The 27,584-nt window shown below is 42.4% G+C and overlaps 1 protein-coding gene across 3 annotated transcripts in view; it reads right to left on the bottom strand.

Moving 5' to 3' along the window:
• Positions 1 to 13,266: 13,266 nt before the first annotated feature.
• Positions 13,267 to 27,584, bottom strand: part of GRM4 (glutamate metabotropic receptor 4) — a 388,193-nt gene continuing 373,875 nt past the window's right edge. For all 3 annotated transcript variants that reach the window (XM_048498003.1, XM_048498005.1, XM_048498004.1), the window contains one exon: positions 13,267 to 14,149. In XM_048498003.1, coding sequence (XP_048353960.1) covers positions 14,100 to 14,149 — 50 coding nt within the window. In that variant the 3' untranslated portion in view covers positions 13,267 to 14,099. The remainder of the gene's footprint in view (positions 14,150 to 27,584) is intronic.

Below are 27,584 nucleotides of genomic sequence, written 5' to 3' on the forward strand. Positions count from 1 at the left end.
TACAAAAGATAACTATAAATCCTACTTCCTATCTAACACAGTTGGCTTCTGCCTACCTAATACAGAAAAGAAACATAGTTTAATCTTTATTCAGAACAAAGTCCAGAAGTGGAATAAATTCACTTCTGGCTCCGCTATCAGTCTTAAGATCATGGCCTGAAAGATCTATCCCTTTCCTATCCCCAAACACACTCTTTTTTAGTATTCATTTTGGCCTGATTAAGAATTCTAGAAAAAAAGTTTGTTCACAGTGTGATGCTATTGGTTAATCTTGATAAAAGATATAACACAACTTTTGTTTGTGTATTATGAGAAGAGTTCTTAACGTGTAAAACTACATGTCATGGAGAAAGCTAGAAGCACCCTTGTCTCTAACATCTAGTGTTTTAGGTACAGATATATTGTTTGTGTTGAAAAGCATTGCCATATGGACGTCAACTATCATTCTGAGGTAATTCAAAACAAAAACAGGTTTACCTATCAGCTACTATTTGTGAGGCAAAGTTTCAGCTCATAACCTTCCTGGTTCAAGCCAGAGTACTTGAGAAATGATCCCTATCTACTGCCAGGCTCTTCAGCAACTTGCAAGCTCTCCCCACAATTTTCTATAGTTTCAAGGTTCCAGACTTCCCTTTATGTTATGATTCCCGTGTGCAATAGAGCTGTCAGCTTAAAGGTAATGCTAAAACTAATGCTGCCCTCCCCAGACTTTAAAAAACAGTTCATTCGCTATAAATGTATTGTCCCACATATTATAGCTTCACTGAAGAACAATGTTGAACCAAAAACAAAGCCCAGGTTCTATGTTTTTAAATTTTCAAATCGTATTTGAGAAAGGCTTGAAAGCATGACTTCAAAGGAATGCCACCCTCAAAAGCCTTAAAAACCAAAAGGACATCTCATTTGAAAAATCTCCTGCCTTTTAAACAAAAGGTGACATTTAACTTTACATATGAAGTCCATTCTTATTTCCTACTGATCACTGTACTGTATGGACACTTCACCCTCCAATATTTATAACTATGTAGACATTAACTTTGAAAACTGTTTTTTCTGACTGGTTGATTTTTTTTACAAAAGTATCTCTCTACAGAGGAACAGAAAATCCATACTAATAAGACACAAGCTTTCACTTAACTATGTCCAATCTGGCTAAACTTAAATCAGTCTTTGACCATTCTATGCTGTGCCATGCACAAGACCTGTTTTGTTTGTTTGTCTGTTTGTTTGTATTTTGCAGATTTTGTATAATTGCATCTGCCTAATTTAATTTATGTTTCTTTTGTTTATGTTATTTATAGTCTGCCATTCTCACTAGTTGGACTCAAGGGGGATTATACAAAGTGAGTCTGTACAATGAAAGGAAAAAGTATTGTTAGTCTCTGAGATGCTACTGGACTCAAATCTATCTGTTCTACTGCAGACCAGTATGATTACCTTCTGTAAATACCAATTCCACTATCTCAGTTTCCAATCTGTAAAATGATAGTGATATAGCCTCATCCCACAGAGATGGTATATAGATAAATGAACTTAGCCACCTTTGTGATCCTAGTTTCAGTATGCTAAACACAGTAGTATAGACCACCGCCACTAATAATTTATCTAAGTAACTTTGTGAATAATTTAGCACAGTGCTACTCTATTGCATGTGTAGAAAAACCTTCTTGAATAATTCAGTTCTGCATAGTTTGCAGAAAGTCAGGGGAGTGGGAGCCTTCCTGGCCTCCACAGGCAGGCCATTCCACAAGGTGGGGGCCACAACAGAGAAGGCACATGTATGGGCAGATGTTGATTTGCCCATTTGCAGCTTGGCACCTGCAGAAGATCTTGGTCAGATGAGCAAAGCTGTCATGACAGTGCTTGCGGGGGAGGGGAATGAACAAAAGCATATGCTGGAATCAACTTAGTATTTAAGGTACTGGTGGACTCCTGTTTTAGTTTACTGAATGAAAATACAGGAAAAGAAATGACTCAGAAGAGCTGCTGCCTATCCTTTCTAAGCGTATCAGTGTGAGAAGCAAAAACAACCTTAGGAATGTGAGCTTCATCGTTCATAGGCATGCTCAGCAGGAACAGATTTTCTTAATGAGTCCCATTCAACTCCCACCTATCTTAACCTGTGCTCATATTGAAACAAGAAATCCTTACTCTTCTATATTTTTCTATATTTAAGAAGCACATACACACATATTTCCCATCTGTAGCAAACAATTTGCACATGGTTTCTCCAATTAAGCTTTTGCTGCAGAGCAAACTCATGTCACGCTTTTCTTGCAAGTATAACAACTGGCAGAGAGGCTGATAAGAATTAAGGCCATGACATGGAGGAGGGGGATCCCCCCCCCTCACACACATACACACTGCCAGTTTCCCAACTACAGCTACTATTATTCCTGCAGAGGAACCATCTACTTCCCTTAAGTGCTATAATTAGACTGGGGAAAACATGATGGATTTCCCAGAAAAAAAGCATTCATTATCATTGTCAGAATTGCAGTATGGATTGTGGTCATGCAAGTGTCACCTTGTGGTGATAGTTCAATGATGGAGAATAATGCAAGCCTCCACCCTGTTCAGCTGCATGGCCTTGTGGAATGTTTTTTCTCAAGCATTCTATTTTCAATCTAGGAGGGAAGGCAGCATAGTAGAGTTCAATCTTGTCAGATCTTGGAAGCTAAGCAGGGCTGGTACTTCGGTGGGAAACCATGAAGGAAGACTACGCAGAAGAAGGCAATGGCAAACCACCTCTGCTTCTCACTTGCTTTGAAAGCCCTTTGCTGGGGTTGCTATAAGTCAGTTGTGACTGGATGGCACGCACACATATATTTTATGGGTTTGTTTTAAACTAGATGTATATCTTATGCTCCATCTCCTTCACCTGCTCTACCAACATCCACTTGTCCTCAAATTGGCTGCTATGCCACATATCAGCAGGCCAGTGGCATAGGTTCCTGTGGTGGCGTGCTAGCAGGTGGGTCAGGAGGTCATGGGAGGAGGTAGTCAGCTCCTGAAAGTATTTCGCCCTGAGTGGAAATACTCAGGCAGTGGAAGAATGTTATGCCAGCCCACCGTATCTCATAGGCGCACATGCAGAACTGAAGTGCCCCCCCCCCCCACTAATATGGACTCACCCGAAAGGCCCAAAGGAATACAGGATTTGGCTACCAGTACTTAAAAAACACTAGAATTAAGACATTGGTTAATGAACACCACCATGACTCAGGATGTCTCTCTGCAGGAAGAAATAAAATGGATTGCAAATGAGTACTTAAATGCACAGGCAAACTGCTATGCAATTGATTATGCAACTTCTGTGTTACATACAAATGCTAAAATGGGGGAATTCCACTTAACACATGCAAATTACACTTGTAAACTGCACCTTTAACACTTCTAATAATTGCAAGTGGTTCTTTATCCCACCCAGGGTATTTTACAGGTATATATACTCCACTTGCTTTACTGCCATCAGATCCTCTGAAGATGCCAGTCACAGATGCAGGCAAAACATCAGGAGAAAATACTACTGGAACACGGCCATACAACCTGGAAAACTCACAACATCCTAGAACACAGGATGCCAATTACAATCCAAACAATCATCTTCCTTCGGTGCTGTGTGGTTTCCGGGAGTGTCCAGGGTGGGTGAAGAAACATTGTCTGTGAGTAACAAAGAAGACTGCCAGTGTTGAAAAATACTAGAGTCAAGACAGTGACTAATCAGCTCCACACAAACATAGGATGACTATAGACAAAGGAAACAAAGGCCAGGATACTTCTATTCAGATGCCCGCACCTATTGACCTGGCTGTCTTCTTTGTTACTCCCATGCTATAGACTTCATTGTTACTCATACTTCTATTCAGATGCTCCCACCTATTGACCTTGCTATCTTCATTGTTACTCACAGACAATGTTTCTTCACCCACCCTGGACACTCCAACAGGTATATATATTCCACTTGCTTTCCCAACATCAGATCCTCTGAAGATGCCAGCCACAGATTCAGGCAAAACGTCAGGAGAGAATGCTGTTAGAACACGTTCATACAGCCCGGAAACCACACAGCACCCAAGTGATTCTGGCCGTGAAAGCCTTCAACAATACAATCATCTTCCTTCTCAGCAGCAGCCAATCCCACACCCCCTGCACACAATTGCTGCTCCCCAGCCCTACAAAAACCAAGACCAGAATATCGACGAACAAATTAGGTAGGAACATGGCACAGGACTTTGTCTCAGAGCATCTTGCTCTGTAGATTTAGTGAGCAGTGAAGCACTTTTTTAGTGAGAAAAGCACAGTAGGGCACTTAGTACTAGTGGGTAGGAACTCAGCACATACTCCCAAGGGGGAGAATAAAGTCCATACTGTATTGTTAGCATGTAGCATTTCAGAATCCTAACAGGTACCCATCTCCAGAGGTTTGACCTGAAGTTGACAGGTAAGCAGGGCCAGGAAACTATAGAAAATTTCCTGGGTCAACTGGTGTGCGTGTGGTGGTGGTGAGATATTTTCAGCCCCACACCAGGCTGTAAATCATTCTTCTGCCTGAAACCCACCTCCCAGAATAGAGCAGGGCTCACTGGTGGTTCAACAGGTCTGGCAGGAACAGCCACTGGGAACAATGGAATATTATGGAATGCCCATTGGATTTAATGGGAGGTGGGAATGGCACTAAACACACACATACACAGAAGTTTGGTAGTGATGTAATAATTGCAGCAAGAATGATGATCATGCTTATATGAAGACTGCAGATTGCACCAGGGAGACCGTTTGGTTACAAACACTTTTGCAAATCATATTAATGGATAACAGCACAGCTTATAAATATATGCGGGAAAGTTAACAATTCTAGCAAGAAAGGGCCTCCATTCATTCAGTACTAGAAGACACACAACTTATTGGATGAAGTAAAATCAGAAGCAACAGTTTGTGCTTTGTGTTCCCTCAATGCAAGAGGAAGGGATATTCCCCTGGCTTTCAATTTAAACACTCTCTGGCATAATTCTTCTCCAAATGCAGCCTTATAGTACTTTTGGAGACGCCTTCCCTTGCAAGGGGAGGGAGTAGAGGAGGCCATGGAGCAAAATCTAGGGAAAATGGAGGGAGGGGGGAGACGAGGCTCAGATTTTGCCCCAGGATCCATTTTTCCTAGATACCCCTCTGGATCGACTCCAGAATATTTCCTGGTATTGATGTCAGGCTGACTGGACGGTAATTGTTTGGGCCCTCTTTTTTCCCCTTTTTGAAGACGGGGATAACATTAGTGGGAGGTGGGAATGTCAATCGACTTGCATGGGCTCCACCAAAATATTTAACTGCATACAAAAGTTACAATGAATGAGGAATGGATTTAGAATGATGGTCTCCGGGCACAGATTGGAATCACAAATCTGGGGTTGGAAAATCAACTCCTAGAGAGAATGATGGATATTGGTGGATCTGTTGGCACTACTGCATGTCACCAGTTGCCTCCCAACTGCACTGCCTGTGGGCTGGCCAAAGAGTGCCCCCGGCAGCACAGCTGAGCTACCAAGGGGTACCTCACCAACCAGTGAGCACCAGATATCTTAGGCTGGGCACAAACTCCATGTCATTTCCCTGTGCCCCTTTTTTGGTGATTGCAGCCTTTGGATTGTATGGGCCATGGACCTGTTTGGGGTCACTGCCAGTGGGAGATTACCTGGGCCCTTGCCAACTCTTTCACCTGTCTTGTTAGTCATGGATCTGTTCCTTTACAAGTTGTATGGGAGGGGGGATTCCAGTGGACTAGGTCCCACAGGTTGTGGCCTTGCCTATCCCCGTTCCTTGTCTTGACATATACACATGTCTTGGTTCCTGGACCTGCCTGTCTTTGATCCCACAGGGCCTTGGTCTCCTCAGACAGAGAATTTTACCAGGCAAGAGCCATGGCTGAAAAGTTCACAAAAAATGAAGCTCTTGCACATTGCTTTGTTACTCTGCTCAATGAATAGTGCCTTATTTTGCTATATAAGCCTCACTCCAATAAAATCCACCTTCTACCAGCAAAATATGCCATCCTTAGCTGAGCAGAATGGTAGGAATTAATGGTAGGGGGAAAGTCTGTGGGGAAAGCCATGGGGTGAAGTTGGTGTAGCCACTGGCCTTAAGTCTCTTGACAGGTCAGTCTCTCTGTGAGTCTCAGTTGTGGCACAGAAAATGGACACAGCTCACCTCGTTTTTCCAGTTGCCTGGTTAGGACTGAATGCGCTTTCCTGTCTCATACAGGGAACCAGTCTTTAGTGCAACACACTCATGGCCTTTGTGCTGTTGTCTACTTAAAGTGCTGCTCAACTAAGCAAAAAGGTAAAGTGATGAAGATAATAAATTATGCTCCTCTTGCTGCACAGATGACTTGCTGGCCCTAGGGAAATCATGAATCACGCTTTGCAGAGACTGTGTTCATCAGTTTCTATTATCCTAAGTCTAGCCAGAGCCAATTATACTACATGGAATGGCAATTGAACTCTTCAAAAGATGTGGTTTTAACCAAATCCAACTGTATATAAATGCCTGGCTTTTGAGTCTTGAATTTACTTATTTTTCTCCCTACCATCTGGCTCTATTCCAGACTAATTCAAATACCTCTTTCTGGTTAGTACATTCGAATCTAAGGTCAGTGATCCATGGCCAGCTCTGCCCTGCCCTTGCCCTGCTGTGGCACAGAAGTTGTGCCAGAAGTGCTCTCGGTTTCATGGGGAAAACAAGAAGCACAGGCGGGGCAAGAGGAAGTGTGCCACAAGGAGGAAGCACATCGGGACAAGATTTTTCACCCTGAAGCACTTCCAGTCCCAGCACGTGCCAGAGAGGAAGTGCTTTGGGACAAGATTTCTTGCCCCAACATGTTCCAGGTGCCAGTGCATGGCAGCTGCCCCAGGGGTAATTGGCCTAAATCATTCTGGGTCTTTCAGCTAGTTTATCCATTCCATGCTCAGTGAAGGCCAGATCTGGTGCAGCTTCATTGGAACTCTATGTGGCCTTGCCAGTTTTGCTGTAGTGAGAGTTTTCTCCAGGGACTGGTTTCAGGCTTTGCGCCATCTGTGTCCAATTGGACCTGGCATTTCCATTAATGGCCTTTTGACCCTAATCTCATTTTGTTACTTCCTGCTTACCGAGTGACTAAGATTTCTCATGGCTAGTGCAGCAGTTCTAATCCAGGTTCTGCAGCAATACACTCTCACTGCTTTTTTCAGCTGACATGTTTGGAGGGGGGCAAAGGTATCAGCAAATGTGGGGGTACAATATTGTCATTAAAGGAGACTGCCTGACATGTCTTACTATTCCTGAAGTGCAATATCTGGGTGGGAATCTGGTAATATTCCCCCGAGAGCCCCTCGGGGATTGGGCGGTCTATACATTTAAATAATAAATAAATAAAATAATAAAACTAACTCACAGGATTGAGAGAATGTTCATAATTTAAATTCTATAAGAGAACAGAGTGATAGTTTTAATGTCTGTGAAAAAGTAGGAATTTTATCACATTGTTTATTGTATGTGTTATCCTGTTTTATTGCATTGCTTTTTAATGTTGGGGATTAAGTTATTGTATGCAGTTATTGTATTTTATGTATTGTATGCATTATTCTATTTTGTTGTGTTTTTAATTATGGTTAATTTAATTGTGCAATCTACCTTGCATGTCAGTGAAAGGTGGACTATCGATGATGTAATGAAGGAAATAAAACTGAGAAAGACTTGGGCCCCTTCCGCACATGCAGAATAATGCGTTTTCAAACCACTTTCACAACTGTTTGCAAGTGGATTTTGCTATTCCGCACAGCTTCAAGGAGCATTGAAAGCAGTTTGAAAGTGCTTTATTCTGCATGTGCGGAAGGAGCCTTGCTGAGAACCCTGACATGTGCTTATGTATACATGTAAATATTAAGTTAGGAAGGGGGGAGGTGTTCTGATCTTAGGGATGCCAACCTCCATGTGGGGTCTGGAGATCTCATGGAATTACAACTGATCTCCAAATGATAGAGATCAGTTCCCTTGAGGAAAATGGATGTTTTGGAGGGTGGACTCTATGGCCTTGGTCCCTCCATTGCCCAAACCCCACCTTTCCCAGGTTCCACTTCCCAAACCTCCAGGAATTTCCCAAGACAGAGTTGGCAACTCTGACTCCCTGCTCTTTTTCTACAGTGGTAGAGGGTCCTACCTGTGGTACACACCCAGATCTCTCTGTAGCTGAAGCCTGGCCAGAATGATCACATGCAGGCAATTCACTTTAGAGTGATTAGTTGTGATTTCATGACAAGGATGCAAGAAGAACCATCTGAAGTTTTGCCCTATGAGGCACAACTAACATTGACACCCTGAACGTAATGTTAAAACCCTGGGGTCCCTGTTTGCTTCCAGCCCCTCCAGTGATGTGTGCTGTGAAGTTTACCATGGCTGTGAATCCATCTTAACGATAAAGTAAGCTGCACAGCGGGAGTAAGGCCAGCTAAGTAGGTGGATGGAGGGGGAGCTGGAGCTCAGTCACTTGGGAAAGTTGCCCTGTTAGGTTGGGAACCCCCTGCTGAGGTAAGAGGATTTTGAAATGCCAGCAGGAAGAGAGGCTAGCTGGTGCATTAACCTTCATGAATGATGACGCGAGTGTTGCTAAATTAATGCCAGACAAGTTGCGTTACTCCAGCTATATATACCTTGCAAATAGGAAGCTGTTATGTTGCACCTTTGTGTACAGTCATCCGGAGACAAAAAGACCACCTGGGGTGAGAACATAATTAAAATGCTAATAAACTTGACTCAGAGTGAGGCTTTTCTCTTGGTGCCATCCTAGGGGATGCATGTACCATTCTGCAACAGTAACAAGAAGCATTGACTGTAAACAGGGGCATGAGAAAAGAACCTTTCAAATGTTTCCCATTTTGGGAAGGAGGGGCAGCATGCATTCTCCTCACAGATCACTCTGCTGATAGAACATTGCCTCAGTGGCAAAGTTCTGAATTGAGTGCGACCAGTTACAACTGCTAAAAGCTGTGACAAGCAACCCAGCAAAGAAAAGGTAGTGGTCATTTTCACAAGGATTTTTCACTGCAGCTTGGCTCATAACAATATCATTTTCCCCCTTCACCTTACCCGCAGGCTAATTATGCACTTGTGGTCTGCCCTGTGTTGCTGTATGTTTCCTTCGAGGTAGATTTTCTATTGCACACAGGTTTCCTCTCCTCCCAAACTCACTGTGCTGCACATCTGATGATCCCTCGTGGTTTTTGAAAATGGGGAAAATGTGATTATTTCCCCATGGCCTGTGCAGGGAAAGTGAGGCAGAGCAACATCAATTTGCCCAGCTTCAAGTTTTCTGCTCTTCTCTGCCTTCCCCTGCCCATGCAGGAGCAGTTCTGCCCACTCCTTAGCAGGTATTCAAACGGCTCACCAGAAGGAAAAAGAGCCAGCATTCATCCAGCTGACCTGGCAGCAGGGCCAGGCAAAATGGCAACTTGGCTCAAAGCAATCAGTGAGGTCTCATCACATTTAAACAGAGAAATGTGGGGGAAAACCCAAAATGTGGGGAAAACGTGGGAAAAAACCCAGGTATGTAGGGCATGGATAAAGGGCAGAGGCGTAGCACCAATGGGAATGGGTGGGGTGCAATGCCCCAGGCAGAGCCGTGGAGGTGGCATGGCCAGGCTGCAGAGGGGGCGTGGCGGAGCTGTTCCAGGGGCATTCCAGGGTGGGGTTGGCGGTGCTGCAGCAGGGGCGCAGTACACATGCACACCCCAGGTGGAGTTTCCCTTCAATCTGCCTCTGACAAAGGGCCATGGTATCATTTGGTAATTGTTGTTCAGCTGATTTCCTCTCCACTTTCCACCATGTCTTTTCAAACCACCTTTGTGCTGATGTTTCCAGAATGGATTAAACTGAAGATTTTGGTGCAGTCTGTACATTTTACTGCACTTTTAAACATCTCCCCACATCCAACCACTTCCATGCCCTCATGAGCCATCTTTTTTTTACTTGAGTGCTCCCATTTTCTTTGGCTGCCCTTGCCATTTAAAAGAAGAAAAACCATGTTAATCATCTGCTGCAGATGACCATACACTGAGTTTCTTAGGCGATGGGTCCTGTCTTACAGTGGAATGGTATGATTGGCTATCAATGTTCCTATTTTCTATTAGGATTAATGATGTACCAACCAGGGGAAGGTGGTCTGAGATCCACACTTGTTTGTTTACTTTCACACCAGTACAGTTCCTGATTCTCTGGGACACCAGGGACTCACAGAATAGCTGGAAATTGGGGAAGGGCACAGGGAGTAAGACAGCATATCTGATGGTGGTGGCAGCTACTAGAAAATTAAATTTCAACCCCAGTGGCTTGGAGGGGGAAGACATTTTCCATAGCCAAGGATGAGGGACTCAGAAGGTGAGACTTGAGTGATGATTTATGACATGGCATTTGCGTGTGCATGAAGAGAGAGAGAAGCATAGAGCCGAGTCCTCTTCCCTTCTTCTGATCTATTAAAGGTCACAGTAAGTCTGTATTGTGAGTTAGGTTTTCTTAGCCAGGGGAGTGGGCTGTTTCAAAATGCACCACCAGATCTAAAAAAGGTACAACACCACTTCACATTATCCTGTTCTATTGATACAGCATATGTCCAAGAGAAATAACAGTGGCAGTGCATTGCCACCTCTATGATGATGAAAGAGATGACGGAGCTAAAACAGGATCCTTCAGCAGATCATGTGCAATGAACAGCACAATTCGCCAACTGAGAAAAAGCCGAGGAACAGAAAGGAAACCAACCATGCAAATGGCCAATGTGGTGAAGCGAGAAAGGAATGACTGATCTTCACAGGACTACTGTTTCCAGGAGTGGCATGCTGGAAGCAGTGAAGGATCTTTTATTTTAAAAAATCAATTTTTAGGAGGACTTGTAAAACAAGTCTCTTTCCAAAGGGTTTTTGTTATGGGCTGTGCTTTTGCATTTTTGCAGTGTATGTGATATTTGTATTCTGAAACTATTGTTCAAGGGAAATTGAATTTGTTTTTAGGTTACTGCCTTATTTGTTTTCCAGGCATACATATATTTATATTTCACCTTCCTTTGGGGATTCAAGTTGACTAACAAAACGCCCATAGGCAAAGGATACATTAAAACTTGTAATAAAACATCTATACATATGACCCTACAAATAAATACCATATAGCCCTGTTTCAGCCCTCCTGCACAATTCTATAGAATCATATACCCATCCATTTCAGATAAAGTCCTTCTGACATAGGATCTGTTTGCAAACCTTCCTAAAAATGCAGTTTGATGATATCTTTCAAACCATCTCTGGTAAGCTTAAACTATTCCACAAAATTTGCACAAATGTTTGAACATGTTCTAGAATGTGCAGAGTCTGTGCAAGGGCACAATCAGAAAGTGATAACTGGAAGCATGTAACTGGTGCATAAGTACTTACAGGAAGATGCAGCCCTTCAGATCTGTGGTCCCCAGATCATAAAGGACTGTAAAAGGAAAAAAAATCAGTCTTAAATTGAATGCAGAAGCAAACAGGAGATAAATGAAATGTTTAAGAACAGTTGTGATATGTTCAAAGTGCTGAACTACAGACAATACTGGCCTCTTGTATTCTGCACTCGCTGAAACTTCCAGGTCATTATAAGGTCTGTTCTATGTACAGTGTTACAGTACTCCAGTCTGAAGGCTACAAGGAAAATTTCAGTGTGAATAGTAATATTTTGTTTTAGCTGGCGCTCTAGAAATGTTTTCTTGTAGGTATTTCTTTCCCAGTTATGTTTTGCATTCATCACCAGCAGAGAATGTACATGGCAAGAATAGTGCAATAAGTAACCCCCCCCCTCCCCACACATACACTAACTTAAGAGAGTCTGATAAGATCCTTTGGGTAATCAAACTTATGGACAGCAAACACTCCTCCAGTGATATGTGGCAGTGAACATGCAAATAATAAAGGTAGTGAAAATCAGTTTCCAGGTTTGTTTGTTTGTTTGGATGATGCTGGTGATAGTTTTAAATATTAGCCACTGTGACTGGACTCATTACATACTTGAAAATCAGAACAGGGTTTTAATATTTGACTGGAATAGACCACAGAATCCAGCACTTTGCAGAAGGCAGTACCCTAACCAACAGTACAGATGTTGTCCATGTTGCATTGAAACTAGTGGTAAACAGATATTTGCCTCAGTTCCCAGATCTTTACATCCATTTGTGGGTCCTCTGCATGCACTTTGTTCTCAGAATCTGACACTGGCATATCAATTGTCTGTTTCATTTGGAGGAAGGAAAGGTGTTAGAGCTTCTCTGCCCCCAAAACAAAACCAAGATGATAGGCCGCTGTTGGCACCAGTCATCTATTAAAGAATATGCTTACAAATCTGATCCAGCAAACAGCTATGTAGCTTTATAGCTCTCTAGGGTTAGTGATATCCACAATGGCGCCACTCTTGTGATTCCTGGGACATTTTCTTCTTGCCCAAAGCATCTCTGCTTTAAAGGAAAAAAATCAGTCTTTGGCTCTCTTCTTCCTTATTGGAGGAGAAGATGCTAGGAGGACACCAGAATTCAGAACATTTGGATCTGCAGAGACTCAAAATTTGGAAACAGTTGCTCCTATCTGAGGGGGATATGTGACTAGGAACCCTCCAACATTTTGTGACTGGTCCCAGCCCCACAGCAACCATTTTATGGAGGTACCCAATAACTGTTCTCAAAATCCAAAGATGCTCTAGCTCCGTGGTGGCGAACCTTTGGCACTCCAGATGTTATGGACTACAATTCCCATCAGCCCCTGCCAGCATGGTCAATTAGCCATGCTGGCAGGGGCTGGTGGAAATTGTAGTCCATAACATCTGGAGTGCCAAAGGTTCGCCACCACTGCTCTAGCTGTTCTAGTGCAGACCAATATGATTACCTTCTGTAAGTACCAATTCCACTATCTCAGTTTCCAGTCTGTAAAATGGTAGTGATACAGCCTCATTCCACAGAGATGGTACATACATAAATGAACTTAACCACTTCGTGCACCTGAACAAAGATTTCAGAAAGCTCCTGAATTCATAGGTTCTTCCATTTTTACAGATGCTTTCTGAAATTGAATTTACAGGCAAAGAACACACATGAGGATCTAGGGTGGTGATAAACCAAGCTGATAAAGTTATAATATTCTATGTATGACCACAGCATTTACTTCTGTAAAGGAACACTTTCTTTGCCTTTGATTCACAGACCAACATCAAGTAAGACAATACAACTCCTGAGTGCAAAACCATGGTTTTTATTAGAAATAATCTGGTATAAAAATGATCATGCTCTACACATCGTCATCGAATAAGTCATAAACATCCAGGCACTGAACTTTTGTTTTTTTTGTTTTTTTTGTTTTTTATCTTTTTTGATTGGTCAGTACATTAAAGCAGACATATTTCAATCCATATGGTCATCACATACATTAATTTACCACCTATAGAAATCAGCACTTGAACACAGTCTAGGTTTGTTTTCATTTTTTGTTGTTGTTGATGGTTGAGGGTTTTTTAAAGGAATTTTTACTATTTTCGCAACACAGAATTTGGTAAGGAGGAGAGGGGGAAGACAGAAGGGAAAGTAAGCAGACAGGGATGAGAAAATTAAAAATAAAGGAAAAATGGGAGAAAGAAAGACTCTTCACAACCACAAATCATCTCACAAACTTTTGGGAAAAAGAGAAACTTAACCTTACTTTTTTTTCTTTTTTCCTTGTTGCCAAGATATAGAAAAACAAAAACAAAAAAAGTTGCTAAAGATCTGCCACCTTCTTTCCCTGGGTATGGTGTTCACCCTCGTGGCCTGTCCTCTTCCTCCAGTAGAAGGCAAATAACTCACATGAGGGTGGTTTGTTCTTCTTGTTGCTGTTGGCAGCTATCTTCTTGAAGACCTGCCTCTCAACAGCCCAGCCATCAGAATCAGGCACCCCTGATGCCTTCTTGGAATCCTTTTTTCTTTCACTCCCTCCCCAGCACCACAATATCTGTGTGGAAGGGCTTAACTCCATTTTCTAGTTCCTCCATTTCAGCAGCCCTTTTCTGTGGTCAGCTGCCACTGGCTGTATTTAAATTGCATGGTTGCTATAGCTGACGTAAGTCTGTTTGGTAGCCAGAGCTAGAAGAAGAGAGAAATCACAGTTGTATTATTAATTTTTACTGCTTTCCAAATATGGAACCTCAAGTTAATATTCACACCATAACAGAAGACCGTTATCTTAATAGTCCCTCTTATGGACTGATCTACAAAAGTGATTAATAGGTGATTAATAGGTGAACTTTGTCTTTAAGCTGCCAATATGGCAGGAAACAGGGGAAGTGTGATTACCGGTAATCAAAATCCTGGCATTGTTTAACCCCCAGCCAATTACTTTCTTCTCACATTGAATTCAAAATGGTCTTTACAAACACAAACTGAACTTATGTTCTTCATTGGGCATGATCATGACTGTTTTCATTGAACTTGTATGAACAAGGAAGCTGCCTTATACCAAGTGAAAGCTTTGGAGCATCTAATTCAACACTGTCTACCCTAATTAGCAATGGCTGGCCAAGAGCTCAGGTGAGAAGTGTCTTCCCAGCACCTGCTGTTTCAGATCCTTTAAATGGAGATGACAGAGATTCAGTCTGGGACCTTCTGCAGCCAAAGCAGGTGCTATGTCAACGAGCCACAAGCTTTCCCGTAAATTTTTATTTTTATTTGTAACCGGCCTTTTTGCCTTCATAACAGCCACCAAGGCAGCTAATAAATTAAAGCGTACTAATAAAAGTATATCTTAAAAACTATTAAAACCAACAAACCCCCATATCATTAAAGCTAGATCTTATATACATGCAAAAACATAAAAACAATTAGAACTTTAGACAGAAAAAAAGATGTATTGTCGAAGGCTTTCATGGCTGGAATCACTTGGGTGCTGTGTGGTTTCCGGGCTGTATGGCCGTGTTCTAGCAGCATTCTCTCCTGACGTTTCGCCTGCATCTGTGGCTGGCATCTGATGTTGGGAAAGCAAGTGGAGTATATATACCTGTTGGAGTGTACAGGGTGGGTGAAGAAACTTTGTCTGTGAGTAACAAAGAAGATAGCCAGGTCAATAAGTGAGGGCATCTGAATAGAAGTATGAGTAACAATGAAGTCTATAGCATGGGAGTAGCAATGAAGATAGCAAGGTTAATAGGTGGGAGCAATGCTATCTTCATTGTTACTCCCATGCTATAGACTTCATTGTTACTCATATTCTATGAGTTACTCATACTTCTATCAGTAACTTCTATTCAGATGCCCTCACCTATTGACCTGCCTGTCTTCTTTGTTACTCACAGACAATGTTTCTTCACCCACCCTGAACACTCCAACAGGTATATATACTTCACTTGCTTTCCCAACATCAGATCCTCTGAAGATGCCAGCCACAGATTCAGGCGAAACGTCAGGAGAGAATGCTGCTAGAACACGGCCATACAGCCCGGAAACCACACAGCACCCAAGAAAAAAAGATCACTGAGGGAACACCAAATGAAACAAAAAAAAAGCCTTCACTGGCAAGCAGAAGATGGCAACAGAAGGAAACAGATGGATCTTCCTAGGGAAGGAGTTCCAGTGTTTCGGTGTTTCAAGCAAGAAGGACATCTCCCTGTTATCACCCCACCCTCAGTGTCAAAAGGCACTTGCAGCAGGGCCTCCATAAATTATTGCAGTTGTTGTGTAGTTTCATAAAAGAAATAGGTGGCCCTTCAGGTATGTTGGTCTCCAACCATGAAGGGTTTTAAAGGTCAGTATTAGTACCTTGAATTGCATCAGGAAATGAATTGGGAGTCAGTGCAGACAGGCCAAGACTTAAGTGATATGGTCCCTATGACACACTCCAGTTAACATCCTAGTAGCAGCATTTTGCACCAAATTAAGTTACTGAACACTTCTCAAAGACAGCCTCATGAAGAGCACATGACAATAATCTAATCTAGATGCAACCAAGACATACATGAAAGTGTTCAGATCTTTTCTAACCAGAAAAGGTTGCAGCTGATAAAATAGAAGCTGATAAAAGGCACTCCTGACCACACCTGCCCCCTGCTTATCCAGTAGTAGGCCTGCATCCAAGAGCATCCTTCTAGAACTGTTCTTTCAAGGGGAATGCAACCTTATCCAGAATGAGTGTCGTCATAAATCCTGGGTCAGAACTTCTGCCCACCAGTAGCACTTCCATCTATTGGAAATTAACTTCAGATTATTAGTTTCCATCCATTCTAAAACTGCCTCCAATTCTAGGTTTCTACTTCCTCCTTGAGATCAGCCAGAAGCACAGAATGGAGTTGAGTATCATCCATATATTGGCAACAACCCAACCCAGATTTCTGGATAACCTCACCCAACCATTTCATGTAGCTGCTAAAGAGCAAAGGAGAAGCTTGAGGGATTCAACAGGGTTGCCAGATCTAGGTTGGATAATACCTGGAGATTTTGGGAGTCAAGCCTGAGGAGTGCAGGGTTTGAAGAGGGGAGGGATTTCAGTGAAGTATAATGTCATGGAGTCTACCTTACAAAGCATCCATCTTCTCTAGATGAACCAATCTCTGTTGCCTGGAGATCAGTCTCTCAGGACAACCAGTCTAGGGATCCTCAACATCACCCCAAAGACCACCTCCATCAACTCAGCCATGGAGAGTGTTAGGCAGCAGGGTGGTTAGTACAACAACAGAATCCCAATCCTGTCTCCCTCAAACTGAATTGCTTTACTTTGCATTTGAAAAATAGGGGAAATCTGAAGAGAGGAAGTGGACTGTTTTATACCTGGGGAGAAACTATCACATACTGCACTCCTTCAGTGGGGGGAAATCAGAGAGTGAAGGAGAAATGAGAAAAGACAATGTAAGTTACAAATGAGCAGCAGTGCTTGGAGAATAGGGCTCACACTGAGCAATTTACTTTTCCCATGGGGTGTAATATGCATTAAACTGCAAGAGATAAAAGAAGGAAGAAGAGGGGGGAAAAGAAATTATTTCCCTAGTTTTACTTTAGGCATTGAAGTCTGTGATGAGTTGCTCTTAATTAAATACCCACTTCCAGATGGGAAGCAGACTCTTGTGAGATAATGGATTAGCATCCCTTATGGATATGAGAGCAGGACAGCCAGCCTTCTTGTATTTGTCCAATGAACAAAGACGAAAATGGGTCACACTTGGACTACAAGAAAACTTTAAAATGGATGGGTGGAGGAACCTCACTACAAGGATAGGATTCCACAAATCAGCTAAACAGGAATGGAGTTCTCAAAGTGTGCAAGACAGTCCAGATGTACACCCTTCTAAGATCTGCAGCTTGAAGAGATTTTGTTCTGAAAAAGTACAAATCTTCCAATAATTAGGTAATTCCACCCATTTTAACCTGAGCAGCTTCTCCACCTACCTTGTGTTATTCCCTGTTCTCTGCTCTCTTAATACAAACTCTAATTAGTTTGCTTTCTATTTTATCAGGACTTCGTGAATCTGGGATAGCATTATTTTATTTATTCTATTAAATTTGTATACTGCCCCTTCCCTTTCGGGTTTGAACAGAAATGTCTTGCAAAGTACTTTGTAATATATTTCCTTGCTGAATTCCCAGTCCCTCCAGTTTGCTTCTAATCTGGTCAGTGCTGCTCAGTTTTAAACCTTCTTGCTCTTTCATATTATAGAACACTGAATTTTATTGGATTACCATCAGCCTTGGCATGTATCTTCAAGCTTTGCATTGTTAGTTTTATCTTCATTTTGCCTTGAACACCTGAAGGAAAGTTCTTTTGTGAGAGCTAAAGTTTGATTCAAGCATTTTAAGCATTAATTGGTTTAGGAAAAATATCACCTGTTTTCTGTGCCTTTGTATTTTAGTTCACCAAAAAAGTTCATAATGTAAAGTTTGCATAGTAGGACCAATAACTCTTTGTCCACACCATTTCAGAGCCTATGAACAAACTGACCCCTTGGTTGTGGTGGGTTTTCCGGGCTGTGTGGCCATGGTCTGGTGGATCTTGTTCCTAACGTTTCGCCTGCATCTGTGGCTGACATCTTCAGAGGTGTATCACAGAGGGAAGTCTGTCTTCCCTCTGTGATACACCTCTGAAGATGCCAGCCACAGATGCAGGTGAAACATTAGGAACAAGATCCTCCAGACCACGGTCACGCAGCCTGGAAAACCCACCACAACCAGTTGAATCCGACCGTGAAAGCCTTTGACAAAACTGAACCCCTGTTCAACACAAAGTATTCAGAGTACTTGAAGCCCCATAATTAGGGAAATGGTGCTATCCCTGGGCTGTTTTGGGTTGGGAAGATGACACAGGGGAAAAACAGGAGTCCCTCCCTCTCTGAACTGTGGTCCTAAATCTAAATTGGCTTCCTGTATACATGGGAACTTATTTCACACAGGCCAGGTTTGACTGTGAGATGATCAGAGTTGGGTCTGGGAAGCCAGAGCCAACTACCATGAAAATCTTTGAGTCTTAGAGCCCAATCCAGCTGGGCGGGGGAAGCAAATGGCCTTAGGAAGTGGCAGAGGGCCACACCAACATTTTCACCCCCTTTACCAGTATAAGGGTCATCCTTGCCAGCGGAAGGAACAAATGAATCAGCATCTGGCTGCCCCGCCCCCCCAGCTCTACAGCAGACAAACTTGAAAATGAGCACTGCCACAGAGCTATGCTGGTATCCAAGCAGATACCGGCATGGGAAGGGCAGGCCAGGATGTTCCCGGGAGTGGAGCCAATGTTAGTCACCTTCCACCATTGTTTCAGCCTGGGAATGCTGCTCTCTAGGCCACAGAGTTATGTTGCAGTTTTGTAAAGCATAAGCCTGTTTCACCTATGGGGCAATTCCATGGCACCCAAAGCTCCCATGGAGGCAGCATGGCAGAACCTTCGCAGTGCTGTCCCCATCCACCTCTGTGGTCCCCCCCACATTTGGATTGCAGTGTTAGATATATTAAGATTTTAAGAAGCTTTAAAAAATGGAGGAATGGAGGGAGGCAAAGATCTACCTACATGCCAAAGAGAAGAAAATAGTGCTCAGGTACAGTTTTTAAAAGTATGATTGGCTCCAAGATGAAAATATAAACTAGACTTCTGGTATTAGCAATTTTGATTATATATATTAAACCTAAAGAAAGTTATCTGGATAGATGCAAAGCCAAGAGTGCTTTTATTTTATTTATTTTTATTTTATTAAATGTATAGACTTTTAAAGCTGACTATAACGTCATTTTTTTCCTTGCAATCATTTCCTTACACTCAAGCCTTAACTTTTTCTTCCCCCTGCCTGGTTTGCACTATAGGACTGGCATCCTGTCATTCCCTATACTGCTGACTCTAGAAAGTGGGACAGCTGTTTAATTTCAGACAGTGCCTCCCATATCCTGAATTTGAAACATCTTCTCAGCCTTGTCTGGCAAGTCTAATGCAGGAAGCAGAAGCTGAATGGTGTTGGTTTTTCTCTACCTGTGATGATGTCTTCCTGACAAATGAACCTTATTGAAGATTTCAGTCCCTGTTACCCTCAGATAACGATTAGATGGGCCATAAGAAATTAGAGCTGACAGTGCTATTTGTTAGCCACAGTGTTTTGGTAGCCAATCTGACTGCAATCAAGCCCTGTAAATTATTTATTCTCTTGTTTATTTAAAGATACATGACCTGCCATTGACAGAGTGAAAAATGTCCCTTCCTTCGCCTGCTGACAACCCCATAGCATCTCTTGTCCCCAGCATTAACCATGCAATTGCTGTCTGATATGTTCCCCAAGTTGCCTTAGCATTCATGTAACAAGTAGTGCCAGCTTCCATTTGGACTGAGCTGCCACATTCCAAATGTGAAGCACATGAGATTCTGAGGTGACACGGATGGGTGGCTAGCTTGTCCCTCTTCATGGCTCTCTGTCTGAACTAGAACATACCATCAGAGGTAGGTAATTGATTCAGACAAGGGCCTCCCTCTGAAACCCAGCATTTTGAAGTGCAATGTGGAAGAAATGCAGTTGGCAATCATGGCTGGGCCCTATAGATAAGGACTGAGAAACTCATGCCTACGTTCTGTAATCTCTTCCACAACAGGAGCAAGATGATCAATTGGAAGCTGCTTATCAAGGAAATGTTATCCTTTTCTGAGTTCAGGCTGCTCACTCCGGGTTGGGAAATTCATAGAGATTGGGTGATGGAGCCTACAAAGGGCAGTGTTGTGGAAGGGCTTGATATATTGCCGCAGAATCCACCCAAAGAACCATTTTCTCTGTCACCTGCAAATCAGCTGTAATTTTGGGAGGTCTCTAAGTCCAAAATACATCTTGCTCTTCTGAGCAAGATCCATCAAGTCTGGGATCTGACATCACAACATTTATTTTCAGGCTGGGAAATTATTTTAGATTCCTTAACATCTGCAAAAAACATTTAGGCGTCCAGATTTTTCTAGCTGTTTACTGTATTACTGAGTATGTATGCTTTTATAGAAATAAACTGATTTCTATTCCCTGTTCTACCACTGAAGTCTTGCATGGCCTTGGTAAAGACACTGAGGGGAGGGGGGGGGGTCAAAGTCTTCTAGATGATTAAAGTGTCATTTCAGTGGAAGTTGTCAAACGTAATTCATGAGATGGTTCTGATGGAAGGGCTGCTTCACACATCACAGTGCATAACACTGTGCATACATTGCATGTGATGATGACATGAACAATAACATCTGAAGGTGATATGCATACACTGAGATATGAGGGCAAAGAACTAAAACTCCTTATAGCAGCCTCAAAACCTATCCAATAGAGACGAGCCTCTGATATTGACATAACACTTCCAGCTCTGGTTCGACTATGATATCTTCTAAGGTCATGTTGACACTGCAGCTATCTATCCACAAGCTGGTGTGGTATTTATTTATATTCTTATATCACCATGTGTCTCCACCATCTGCTCCATTCTGAATGTGCATTTTCTCTTCCCTGTGTCTTCACATGCAGCTTTATGTCTGCTCTCTCTTACCATTAATTTTTGCCTAGCAGCCCTTTCCCATAAAATCAGATACAGAGGGAATGGCTATGTTTACTTGAATGAGGGGAAGGTATTTTGTATAAGATCCAAGGTGCTTCTTTTGTTGTTATTTCATGTGCTAAGAATGGGAAGAACTCTGCTGGGATAGGCAGGGGGCCCAATGTGGTCCAGCACACAGCTTCTATCAGTGGAATCCTAAAAACTGGCCATGGAGGCAACAGCTGTCTCACATGGATTGCTTCTCAACAAGTAATCAGTCTTTTCAGATGTGATTGCATACAGCCATGGATAAACTTAGCTGCCATGAGTTAGCACAATCTTATGTAGGTTAAAACCAACTGACTTGTGTTGGAGTAACTCAACATAAAAATGGATGATTCGTCCAGGCCCTGTGACAAGTCTTTTTCCCTACTGAGGAGATGCATACAGCCTCCTAACATTTTTGGTATTTAGGTTTTTTTTTAAACTATAAACCTTCCTCTCAGCTTCCAGGTATTCTACAGGTAGTGAGCGTATAGGCTGGATTAATATATATAAAAAACTAAGAAGATTTATTTATTTTCAGGTTGGCTTTAATGGAGCAAACCAGCAGCACTGGTTTCCAAGCAGACAAAGCAGAAACCTGGCTGAGAATTTAAACTGGTTATGTCTTTAGAGAGTAATTAGACTTTTCTACAATGCTTTCAGGCACGAGCAGACTTTTAATGACTAGCCACTAGGTTGGATTCTCTCTCACACCCAGGACTCCCATTTACACTAGCCTGCCTTTTACCCAGAGTCAGAGTAAATTGTACAAGGTCTGCTCATCACCAGAGACAGGCCCAACCACCAAGCACTTTCTTTTCTCCTAGAGGTAGAGCTAAACAACTCTGCCACCACCAGGCATGAATGGCAATTGAGGTGGCAAAGAAATTCTTCTTAGCCTCCTTAATTGCCCTCTCATAGATGTTTATAAACGTTCTAAATGAGTGTCTCACCCCTTCATCCTGAATATGTCGCCATACTTGCTCTAGCCATCTCAGTTCCTGTTTCATCCTCCTCAGCTCCTCTGTGTATCAGGGGGCCAGCCTGGCATGGGGATGGAGAGGGCGTTTTGGAGCAACAGTCTCAATTACTTCTGAGAGTCTGGTGTTCCAGCTCTCTATCAGTTCCTCGAGAGAGTCGCCAGCAGGTGGAGATTTCCACAAAACATCCTGGAACCTCACTAGGTCCATTAAGCTGCACAGGTGGGTTCAAATAAGTCCGTCGGCTAAGCAGGGGGGATGCAGCAGTCTCAACTCGGGCCTTGAAAATGAAGTGATCAGATCCCAGCACTCTATCTACTGAGGATAAGACCACATTCACACCGGCCGCAAAGATCAGGTTGAGACTGTGGCCAGCTTGATGGGTGGGACTCTTGATGGTGATAAGTGAAAAACCTAGGGTTGCCATGGATGACAATAGCTCTGCAGCTACTGAAGAAGAGGCAGCATCAACGTGAATGTTGAAGTGACCCAAAATTATTAGATTGGGGGATCTCAACACCCACTCCGACACCACTTCTAAGAGCTGTAGAAGGCTACTCTGTGGTGCACTAGGTGACCGGTACACCAACAGAGCGGCCAGTCTCTCCTTGGAGTCCCACTGCAGGCCCAAACACTCTATGCCTATGATTGATGGAACCGTGGTCGTCCTGAAGGGGATCAACTTCCGGGTGAGCATAGCTACACCCCCCCCAAGCCCTGGGTCCAAGGTTGATGGATGATAGTATACCCAGGTGGGGTGAGTTCTTTCAGGGCAACAGTTTTGCCCTCCCTCACCCACATCTTGGTAATGCAGGCCAGGTCCATATTTTGATCTACAAGAAAATCATAGATGGTTGCTGTTTTATTATTAATGGATCTGGCGTTCATCAACTTCAATGGCGGAGCAGGGTTAACACCCCACTTGCAACCTGCATGTCTCGGGATAGGATGTAGGTCAGACAGAGATTGACCATTCTCATATCTCGGTCTCTGTCTATAATATGGCCTGTGCCAACTGCCCAAAATGATTAGATTTCTGGGATTGGATGTTTCTGGATATTTCTGTGCCATTTTTTTACTCCATGTATATTGAATTTATATGCAATTCATCCAAAAGCAGGCAGGCATCAGGGTTTTTTTAATAGCATTTTGATCAAGTTTTGTGAGTATGATTGGGGAAAAGGAAGATTGCAGTTCAGTCCCAGGTGTAAATTAAAAAAAAAATAATGAACTCTGATAGGATGCTTTCTTTCACCACAATGTGCATATAAATATAAACCTCTATCATGTTCCTTCTACATCAACTTTGTCTAAACTAAAATGCCTCTGATGCTTAAAACTTTCCTTTTTCTGTGACTTAATGTATGGACTGGTTAGCTTTTCAACTAATGCAGAAACAATTGCATCCCAACACAAACAAAATAAATAAAATCCAGATATCTGACTAAGAAGGAGTTTGGATTTATATCCCCCCTTTCTCTCCAGTAGGAGACTCAACAGGGCTTACAATCTCCTTGCCCTTCCCCTCTCACAACAAACACTCTGTGAAGTGGGTGGGGCTGAGACAGCTCCAAAAAGCTATGACTAGCCCAAGGTCACCCAGCTGGCATGTGTGGGAGTGCACAGGCTAATCTGAATTCCCCAAATAAGCCTCCACAGCTCAAGAGGCAGAGCGGGGAATCAAACCCGATCCCTCCAGATTAGAATGTACCTGCTCTTAACCACTATGCCACTGCTGCTCCACTAAGAAAGAAATAAGAATATCATTACCTCTGTAAATGGACAACAGTTTGTAATGTCTGATTTCTCTGTCCACTGTTTAATACCATGCCTAATTTTGAACAGGTAAATGTGTGCCTCTGCAGGTGTGTATAGCATGAAGCATTGCTGCCGTGGTTCTGTTATTTGTCTATACTAATACACAAATATTTTTAGTGCAGACAGTGCTGGTCTGATACGCACTGAAGCAGGCCTAAATCACAAAGCATTTGTAACTCTCACAGCAGTTTACACTGAGCACTTTTCATCTGCAGATCTAAAAGGCCAAGGCAAAGGCAAGCCTAGTGAGACAGATGACTCATAATCCGATTTAATAGAAACTTTACCTGTGGACTGTCAGGGTAACTACAGGAAGACAGAAGAGAAGGGCAGACATAGAGAATTAAGCTGGTAGAAAAGTAGTTATTAAAAATGTAGCTAAGCCACTAAACTACCTGCTTCCCTTCAGAGTTGGTTTCTTTAGAAAAAGACACACAGTGAGTTTTGCATAAGCAGTGTTCATTGATTGTGACACTTTTCTTGTTGGATCATAAGCCTAGGAAAAGTCTAGAAAGTGCCTTTGAATATTCATGCTGACTGCTTAGAGTTTCATGATTGGAATAAGTGTGGGCCTTATATTTTGCTGTCACAAGCTTATTTCCTATGGTATCAGTAACAGCAAAGCAGCGCCATCAACATACTGCACCAACAGTATCTTATGAAGCTGTGTGTAAATGTGCAAGTAATGTCCAAGCCCTTTTGGTGGATTTACGCTCAGACTACAAGATCAGAAATGGAGCACACATGCATTGCGTGGTTTGACCTTATCATTCAAAAAACCAGTGGTTGTGGCAATGAGAGTAGAAATGTTTGGTATCATGATGGCTTAGTGACTTCAAAACAGCAACATGTTTAACACCCCAAAGAGTTTTTGGGAAGTCCGTTTTGCAAGCTGTTAAGGCATGCACCCTGCAGCTATTCTATCCACTTTTTCTACGCAATTAGTCCATTAAAAATAAAATAGGATCTTTCACCACGATCACAAAACAAGGTGGTAAAAGATGTGCAGTAGGTGACTGAGTTTAACACTTCTGTATTAATTCTGCTTGTCTTTTCTTTCTGTGATACTGACTATGATTCCAGCTCTATGACCCTCTGTGGCAGCTATACAGTAATAAAAATGGGCTGGATCTCATCTAATTTAACCCCAAAGTAGTGCTTTTCTACAAGGAAGCCAAAAATGCTCAGTATCCCATAATGAGCTGAGCAATCATGCATGGTTCCTTTAACTCAATACATAAGAGTGCTTGAAGTGTTTGGATAGCATAGTAAGTGGACCAATACATGAGCTCATATTTGTAATATGCAAAAATAAGCTATCCTTTTTGCTTGCAAAGATTTTGGACGATGACCTCAAATAAAATCGTCCATTTGGCACTGACAGTGTAATCCTATGCCACATTTCTCCAGTCTAAGCCAACTGGACTGGAGTAATTCTGCATAAGATAACAATGTAAATTTAACATGCTGATGCTTGCCTTTAAAGTTCTAAACCACCTGAAATCAGAGTGTTCAAAGAGCTGCCTGTTCCCATGACAATTCTGACCCTCAGTTATTATCTTCGAAGCTACAGAGACCCTGTTCTGATAAGGTGGCTACCAAAGAGAGGGCTTTTTATGTTATGGTATCTTGACATTGGAACTCTCTTCACTGCCATGATTTTCTCACAATGTTACTGTTTTGTGTTACTAAAAATATGGTGTGTTACAAACATCTTTTTACTGCTGGTTTGTGATCATATTTTAATCCAGTGTTTATTGCTGGACTTCTTGCTGCTTTAAAATGTTTCTTGGTTTTATTCTTTGAATTGAATAAGATTGGAAGCCTGTGTGCTCAAAATATAAATATTTTGGAAAAAACACGTGAATGAATAACATGTAGTTCTGACTTATTAGTTTGCTTGGTACAGGTACAATCCAATCCCACCAGGAAGCAATTAAAGCAGTACCATCCCATTTTTCACAGAATGCCACTGTGAAGCTAAGTGTACAAATATAATTGTAAAAAGGTCTCATTCAGATTTTCCAAAATCAGTGGTGCTTTACAAGGAGTTCGACCTAGGTTGATTGTCTTTCAGGAGGCAGAACTGAAACTATTATTTGTGTGAATGAGTGTGCAGAAACAGATTTACAAAGGCAATAACCCCCACTGCTTCCACTGAAGGCAATGGGAGTTTCAGGTAATTGGTGCCTCAAAATATCTGGTCTTGCTGGATTCGCTATACCTCTAAGCACTATTGGATTTTGCTAGGGTTCCCATCCCATGGGGGATATAGGGGGAGTTGCCATGGAAACAGATTGCTATGGGAAAGTATGCCTCATTTCCCTTACATTTTTCTAGGTTTGGCAGCACATACTGCATACATATACTGAACAGAGATGGGAGTGCTATATAAACAGGAGAGAAAATAGCCTCTGTCACGGTGTCACCTCATACATCTCATGGGCAGTGCTCTCCTTCCACACCAGACATGCAACAAGCAAGAATGCACGCCCAATACAATTTCTTCAAACCATTATGTGAAGGGCCAAGAACCTGCTTTTGGTTCTTTCAAAATATCACCCCTCTACCATAAATCCATTAGGAAGCCAAACAAATATTACATGGTCAAGATTCTTCTCCTGTGCTTTCCAAATTGTAGGAGTTAGAAATGACCGGCTCATGTGGCACAATAGCTAAGAAACCCAACTTGGAGGGGAGCAATTGAAGTCCTCAATTCACACCTTCTATCAGCCATTAATTCACTGGGCAAGCTCAAGTAAGCCAGGACCTCACAGCTTAAGCACCTTGGTGCTGATCTACTTTACAGGGGTTTTGTAAGAATTACTAAAACAAACATGATACAAATGCAAAATACCTTTATTAATGTTGGTTTCGGAATCTGACCCTTATTCCTTCTATAGATGTGTGTTGTGCCATCAAGTTGCTAGAGTGGCTGCTTTAAATTAGTTGCACACCAGAATTTTGGGACAGGGTTTAGGTACAAAGTGAGGGTAGAAGCACAGAGTTAGGAATAGTACAGTAACATCTGCCCCTTACCTCTCATTCTCTGACTTATCTATGTGCTGGGTAGGGTCGGCCCTGCCCCCACCAGCAGCAGCAGATCACCACTCCCCATCCCAAAGCAGTATGATGTGATGGATGGAGACAGTCATGATTGATGGTACATTCTGGTAATGAATAAGTTCTTCCATGTGCACCACTGGCATTGCACTTATGATTCACTCCAATCCCATAATGAAGAACTTCAGAACAGCAGCAGGTGGGGTAGTGTTCCCTTCCTGCTTCCATGAAGGCATTATAATGCCATAGAGGAAACAAATATAAATGAGATAATTTCACGAGAAGACAGGAAGGATAAAAAAACACTCTCCCCAGTTTTACAAAATTTAAAGTGTTTTTAAAAAACATATTTATTGCAGACAACCCACACGTTATTACTTCTCCAGCATCAATTAGTTTTTCAAACTTTGGGGAATGTGACACTTGCAAATATCTGACTTTGAGCAAAGTATTCCATGACACTTGCTTGGCTTGGGATTTTGTTGATGATATGGCCCCATTGATCCCAACAGCACAGTAGCAACCTCACACAGTAAGGGTGCAACTGTGTGGATAGGTTCAATTATGTGGATCTTTCCAGGGAACAAGCACTCTTGTTCTTGCTCTGTGAGTTCATGCTAAAGCAATTCCTACATTGCCAGAAATGCAAGTAGATGGGGCCA

The sequence above is a fragment of the Sphaerodactylus townsendi genome, linkage group LG05 (genome assembly GCF_021028975.2).
Source record: "Sphaerodactylus townsendi isolate TG3544 linkage group LG05, MPM_Stown_v2.3, whole genome shotgun sequence".
In the NCBI taxonomy this organism is placed as follows: Eukaryota; Metazoa; Chordata; class Lepidosauria; order Squamata; family Sphaerodactylidae; genus Sphaerodactylus; species Sphaerodactylus townsendi.